We start from the raw sequence: 7,500 nt of genomic DNA on the forward strand, positions 1-7,500 counted from the left end.
AGCAGATAGATAGAGAGACAGACAGACAGACAGACAGACAGACAGACAGACAGACAGATAGATAGATAGATAGATAGATAGATAGATAGATAGATAGATAGATAGATAGATAGATAGATAGATAGATAGATAGATGGATGGATGGATGGATGGATGGATGGATGGATGGATGGATAGAGGGACGGATGAACAGATATACATACATAAGCAGATAGATAGACAGACAGACAGACAGACAGACAGACAGACAGACAGACAGACAGACAGACAGACAGACAGACAGATAGATAGATAGATAGATAGATAGATAGATAGATAGATAGATAGATAGATAGATAGATAGATAGATAGATAGATAGATAGATATGCAAACAGACGGACAGACAGACAGACAGACAGACAGACAGACAGACAGACAGACAGACAGACAGACGGACAATCGAGAGGTGAAGTTTGCGCTCACGAACACAAACTCATCCATCAGACACATCAGTAAGAGGACACAGAAACGGAGACTGGAAAACAGGTAAAGAAAAGGAAGCAGAGTTTCACCTTCAGGTCAAGATACTCCAGGTCCTTCTTCAGCTGCAGGTACGTATCATCTGCCTGTAAGTTGGGAAACAAGAGACAGGTCACATGACAGGAAGTACCTGCTATACTGACACTCAATCCATCTCAACTTAATTATTTTTTTTACTTAATAACCATACTTTTACTAACCATGCTGAAGTAATTTAGGAATTTATAATAAAAAAGAAAAAGCTGTTTTTACTCCAAACTGGTTTAATTGTGCTGCTGTTTAATCATTCATTCATTTTATTTTCTACCGCTTATCCAAACTTCTCGGGTCACATGGAGCCTGTGTCTATCTCAGGCGTCATCGGGCATTGAGGCAGGATACACCCTGGACGGAGTGCCAACCCATCACAGGGCACACACACACACTCTCATTCACTCACACACTCACTCACTACGGACAATTTTCCAGAGATGCCAATCAACCTACCATGCATGTCTTTGAACCGGGGGAGGAAACCGGAGTACCCAGAGGAAACCCCCGAGGCACGGGGAGAACATGCAAACTCCACACACACAAGGTGGAGGCGGGAATCGAACCCCCGACCCTGGAGGTGTGAGGCGAACGTGCTAACCACTAAGTCACCGTGTACCCCGTTTAATAATAACAATTACAATTTGTTTAAATTTTAAATTAAAAAAAAATATTTTTTGACTTTTTTTAATATAGTTTTTGTTTTGAATCATCTTACAAAAAATGTGTTTGTACATCATCAATCTGAGTTTAGCATTTTTTTCCTGATCATCCACATATCATCTGTAGAACGTCGCGTAATATTGCCGTGTGCATAAGTTTTCACCCCATAGTTTCTGAAGAGAAAAAAAAGCACAGCGTAGTTGTATTTTACCGAATTGTAAACTTTTAAGTATTAAAACATGAGCGTAAAAAGAAAACATGAAGCAAAACGCTTTGTCGTGATCCTCTAATGAAGGCAGTGTTACACGATTGTCATAATTATTTCTAATTATTTTACACTTTTGCACCGATGATGTACATATTTATTGATTTGTAAAGATGGATATTTAATGGATGTGAACAAAATAATTTTTTTTTAATTTCCTTTGATGCGCGTGTTAAACATTAACATACGGAATTTTTAAAGCAGGCATTCAGGTAAAACAGGAGATACTGTATGTTTCCTAAAGTTTCCGATTTTAGCCTATAAAACACGTTGAAGTAATGATAAGGGTTTGTTTTTTTTAATTAAAAAAATTTCTTTAACCACAAATGCAAACATTTTAATTCTGTATAACACTGAACTAATTTAAATGCAGGCACGTTACACAAGCAACATGCTTGAAATCAAGCACTGTGCATGACATCATTCTGAAGGTTTCATAAAATAAGAACAACAAGAAAAGGCAGAAGAAGTAAAGAAGGGGGAAAAAAAAGGTTTTTTGAATAATGCAAAATGCATAGAATTGTTTGACAACAGTCCAAGCCATGGCTCATTCTGTATCCATGCCAGCTATTGCTATCACCATCACATCATGGCCATGACATCATGACCCACAGAGCACAGGCGAGCACACAAGAGCACACAGAGAGAGTGGGGGGGGATTTGGGGGAATAAAAATATGAGTCGTGATGGTACAGGGTCTGATCTGGATTAAGGACCTTCTGACCCCCGTGAACTCTGACCCTCTAACCTGCAGGCTGGGACCTGAGAGGCCGTCGTTGAGGTGGGCGAATGCGTCGGCCATCTTGGCCTGGTGTCTCCTGAGCTGGACGAGGAGCAGGGTCAGCTCCTCAGGCTGCAGATTGGTATAAGGAGAGAGAGTGGGTTCAGGATGTGACCCCAAGGTCACAGGGACTGAAATCATGAGCTGAACCTCCTGACACCTCTTAGAGCCTCTAATAGACCACCACATAAAACGCCTCATACACCACATAGACCACCTCAGAGAGCATCTCATACTCCAGCGCACAGGCTACCTCATAAGCAACTCATAGACCACCTCATAAGCACCTCATACACTACTCCATGCATCATCTCATAAATCACCTCACATACCACATAGTACACAACCTCATACATCGACTCATTTATAAAGCACCACATAAACTACTACAAACACCACCTCATACACCACCTCAAAGACCATCTAATAAAACACTTCACAGTCCACATAATACACCACCTCATAGAGCACATAATACACCACCTCATAGAGCACATAATACACCACCTCATAGAACATTTAATACACCACCTCACAGACCACATAATACACCATCTCAAAAGCCACATAATGCACCACCTCATACAGTAGAACATTTAATACACCACCTCATAGACAACATAATACACCACCTCACAGACAACATAATACACCACCTCACAGACAACATAATACACCACCTCACAGACCACATAATACACCACCTCATAGACCACATAATACACCACCTCATAGACCACATAATACACCACCTCATAGACCACATAATACACCACCTCATAAACCACATAATACACCACCTCATAGACCACATAATACACCACTTCATAGAACATTTAATACACCACCTCATAGACCACATAATACCCCACCTCATAGACCACATAATACACCACCTCATAGACCACATAATACACCACCTCACAAACCACATAATACACCACCTCATAGACCACATAATACACCACCTCATAGACCACATAATACACCACCTCATAGACCACATAATACACCACCTCACAAACCACATAATACACCACCTCATAGACCACATAATACACCACCTCATAGACCACATAATACACCACTTCATAGAACATTTAATACACCACCTCACAGACCACATAATACACCACCTCACAGACAACATAATACACCACCTCACAGACCACATAATACACCACCTCACAGACCACATAATACACCACCTCACAGACCACATAATACACCACCTCACAGACCACATAATACACCACCTCACAGACCACATAATACACCACCTCATAGACCACATAATACAACCACCTCATAGACCACATAATACACCACCTCATAGACCACATAATACACCACCTCATAGACCACATAATACACCACCTCACAGACCACATAATACAACCACCTCATAGAACATTTAATACACCACCTCATAGACCACATAATACCCCACCTCATAGACCACATAATACAACCACCTCATAGAGCACATAATACACCACCTCACAGACCACATAATACACCACCTCATAGACCACATAATACCCCACCTCATAGAGCACATAATACACCACCTCATAGACCACATAATACAACCACCTCATAGACCACATAATACACCACCTCATAGACCACATAATACACCACCTCATAGACCATATATCACCTCATAGGCCACTTCATAGATCATCTTATAGACAACCTCACAAACCACATTACAGTATTTCACAAAAGTAAACACACCCCTCACATTTCAGCAACCATTTTATTATATGTTCTCAAGAGACAAAACTATAGAAATAAAAATTGGATATACTTTAGAGTAGCCAATGTGCTGCTTGTATAACAGTATAGATTTACGGTCTTCTAAAAATAACCCAAGATACAGCCATTATTGTCTAAATAACGCAAGTACACGCAAGTGAACGTGTCAAAACTGTGTCCAAAGTGTCAATATGTTGTGTGAGCAAAGGGCTTGGAATTCACCAGAGGTGCATAGGATGTTGCTGGGATCCTCTTCCACTACTCCATAATGACATCACAGAGCTGCTAGATGTTAGACACATGGTGCTTCTCCACTTTCCGCTTGAGGATGCCCCACAGGTTGACCGGTAGGGTTCAGGTCTGGTGACATACTTGGCCACTCTATCACCTTCACCTTCACCTTTCTCAGCAAGGCAGTTGTCATCTTGGTGGTGTGTTTAGTGTCATTATCATGTTGGAAAACTGCAGTTCGGCTCAGGGAGGGAATCGCGTTCTGCTTCAGAATGTTACAGTAAATATTGGAATCCATGTTTCCCTCAATAAAGCGTAGCTACCCAGTACCAGCAGCACTCATGCAGCCCCAGACCATGATGCTACAGTACCACCACCATGCTTGACTGTAGACAAGACAAGATTTTCTTGGTACTCCGCATGAGGGCATCGCCACACATGCTGGACACCATCTGAGCCAAACAAGTTTATCTTAGTCTTATCAGACCACAGGACATGGTGTCTTCAGCAAACTGTTTCCAGGATTTCTTGTGAGCCAGCTTTGGAAGAGGCTTCTGGGACAGCGGTGGTGCAAACTGACTTGTTGCGGTGTGCGGCGTATGGTCTGAGCAGTGACAAGCTGACCTTCCCTTTCAGCAACCTCTAAAGCAATGCTGGAAGCACTCATGCATATGTTTTTTGAAGCCAACTTCTGCACCTGACACACAGGACAAGGATTCAATAGGTTCTGCGATCGACGCTTGTGAGGCCTGTTCTGAGGGGAACCCATCCTGGAAAATCTGTATGACCCTGGCCACTGTACTGTAACTCAGTTTCACGGTGTTACCATTTTTCTTATAGCCTACGCCATCATTGTGAAGAGCACCAATTCTAATTCTCAGATCCACTCGGTGTTCTTTTGCCATGACACGCCATGTTCAACACGCAGCGTTGACATGATGAGAGAATTGTACACCAAAGCAGCAAACTTTAATACAAGATACACAAATTTGTATGGTCCTGTTAGGCAGACAAAGACATGATGAACAGGACATGTGGCTTTGCATGGTTAAACAACGTACAACTGTTAGCACTTAGGGTGCACTCACTTTTGTTGCCAGATAATTTGACAATAATGGCTGTATGTGATATCATTTTCAGAGGACAGTAAATCTATACCGCAATACAAGCAGCACATCGACTACTCTAAAAAATATCCCAATTTCATTTCTACAGTATTGTCTTTTGAGAAGATGGTTGCTGAAATATAAGGGGTGTACTCACTTTTGTGAGATACTGTATATACCCCAACATAGGCACCATACTGTATACATCACCTCAAAAACCATCTTCTACAACCACAAACACCAACTCAAAAACCTCATAGACCGCCTCATACACCTCAAACACCATCTCACAGACCCTCTCATGGACCCCCTCATAAACCACAAACACCATCTCACAGACCCCCTCATGGACCCCTCATAAAAAACCTCATAGACTGCCTCATACACCTCAAACACCATCTCACAGACCCCCTCATGGACCCCCTCATAAAAAACCTCATAGACCGCCTCATACACCACAAACACCATCTCACAGACCCCCTCATGGACCCCCTCATAAAAAACCTCATAGACCACCTCATACACCACAAACACCATCTCACAGACCCCCTCGTAGACCCCCTCATAAAAAACCTCATAGACCGCCTCATACACCACAAACACCATCTCACAGACCCCCTCATAGACCCCCTCATAAAAAACCTCATAGACCACCTCATACACCACAAACACCATCTCACAGACCCCCTCATGGACCCCCTCATAAAAAACCTCATAGACCACCTCATACACCACAAACACCATCTCACAGACCCCCTCATGGACCCCCTCATAAAAAAACCTCATAGACCGCCTCATACACCACAAACACCATCTCATAGACCCCCTCATGGACCCCCTCATAAAAAACCTCATAGACCGCCTCATACACCACAAACACCATCTCACAGACCCCCTCATGGACCCCCTCATAAAAAACCTCATAGACCACCTCATACACCACAAACACCATCTCACAGACCCCCTCATGGACCCCCTCATAAAAAACCTCATAGACCGCCTCATACACCACAAACACCATCTCACAGACCCCCTCATGGACCCCCTCATAAAAAAACCTCATAGACCACCTCAACCACTGCCTTCATTCTACACCTCGTATAAACCCACAACCATCTGTATATAAATCCTTGTTTCAACAAAACAAATCAGAAGGCATTATTATACCGACGCACCGTTTTTCCGTGTAAGCTCGGCGCACTGACGGTGTGCGTGATGTAGCCCATCGTCGGCATCGATCTTCTGTCTATTTGTACTGGCTGTGAGAAAAGAACACGAAACACACATTACTAATAAATATTACACAAATTTATATTATATTATATATCTAATAGGAGATTTATGGGTTGTTTTGTGTGTGTGTGTGTGTGTGTGTGTGTGTGTGTGTGTGTGTGTGTGTGTGTGTGTGTGTGTGTGTGTGTTTGCTCTTATAATGACATATTTTGATTTTTTTTTTATTTTTTTTGTTTTCATTTTAAAATTTTCTTCCGTCTGACCATCTTCAGAATAAAATGACATGTTTTTAAATCATTCCTGTAAAAGTTTTCCTTCCGTACATATTTATATTTGTACTTATTTTGTGTGATGATTTTTTTTGTTATTTTATTTATTTATTTATTTATTACAAAAACTTTCTGTCTGTTTATGGAATGTGAGTTATTTTAACAACCATGGGGTTTTGTGAAGTTGACATTTTTGCTCATCACACAGAATCAATCCTCCAGACCCATCACCGCTTCAGTCGGCACGGAAACGACGAGAGATTTCATTAATTACACATAAATTATCTCCTTTTAAAATAACATTTGTTTGCTAACAGCAGTCTCAGCACCTGAAGCTCTGCAGATTTCCGCTGATGCTCCCAAAGCTCTGATTTTTGCTGCGTAGTATTTTTTGAGTTATTTAATATAATCTGAAGCTCAGAAGGAAGAAAACAGTGAGTCGAGACAAAGTGGTTAGCAACAAGATTTTAAAAAAGAGCTTTTGGCTAAATGTTATGTTTAAGAAAAAACTTTTTAATAATCCTCAATGGGGCTGAATGAAGAAAAATATGTTCTACAAAAATGAGAAACTGGGGTGAAAAAACTTCACAATGTGGAGAAAGAAAGAAAGAAAGAAAGAAAGAAAGAAAGAAAGAAAGAAA

At 41.4% G+C, this 7,500-nt stretch overlaps 1 protein-coding gene across 21 annotated transcripts in view; it reads right to left on the reverse strand.

The window, feature by feature from the left end:
- plekha7b (pleckstrin homology domain containing, family A member 7b) overlaps positions 1–7,500 on the reverse strand; it is a 111,808-nt gene that overhangs the window by 24,914 nt on the left and 79,394 nt on the right. For 18 of the 21 annotated variants that reach the window (XR_007139345.1, XR_007139344.1, XM_027178452.2 and 15 more), the window contains 3 exons: positions 6,533–6,616; positions 2,227–2,331; positions 553–606 (listed from right to left, as the gene is read on the reverse strand). Coding sequence is in view for 19 of the 21 variants with exons in the window: in XM_027178452.2 (XP_027034253.1) it covers positions 553–606; positions 2,227–2,331; positions 6,533–6,616 (243 nt within the window). In the remaining 2 variants the exon portion in view is untranslated. The remainder of the gene's footprint in view (positions 1–552; positions 607–2,226; positions 2,332–6,532; positions 6,617–7,500) is intronic. The other 3 variants (XM_047807687.1, XM_027178453.2, XM_027178457.2) reach the window with 2 other exon arrangements.

This window comes from Tachysurus fulvidraco, chromosome 2, assembly GCF_022655615.1.
Source record: "Tachysurus fulvidraco isolate hzauxx_2018 chromosome 2, HZAU_PFXX_2.0, whole genome shotgun sequence".
Taxonomy (NCBI): Eukaryota; Metazoa; Chordata; class Actinopteri; order Siluriformes; family Bagridae; genus Tachysurus; species Tachysurus fulvidraco.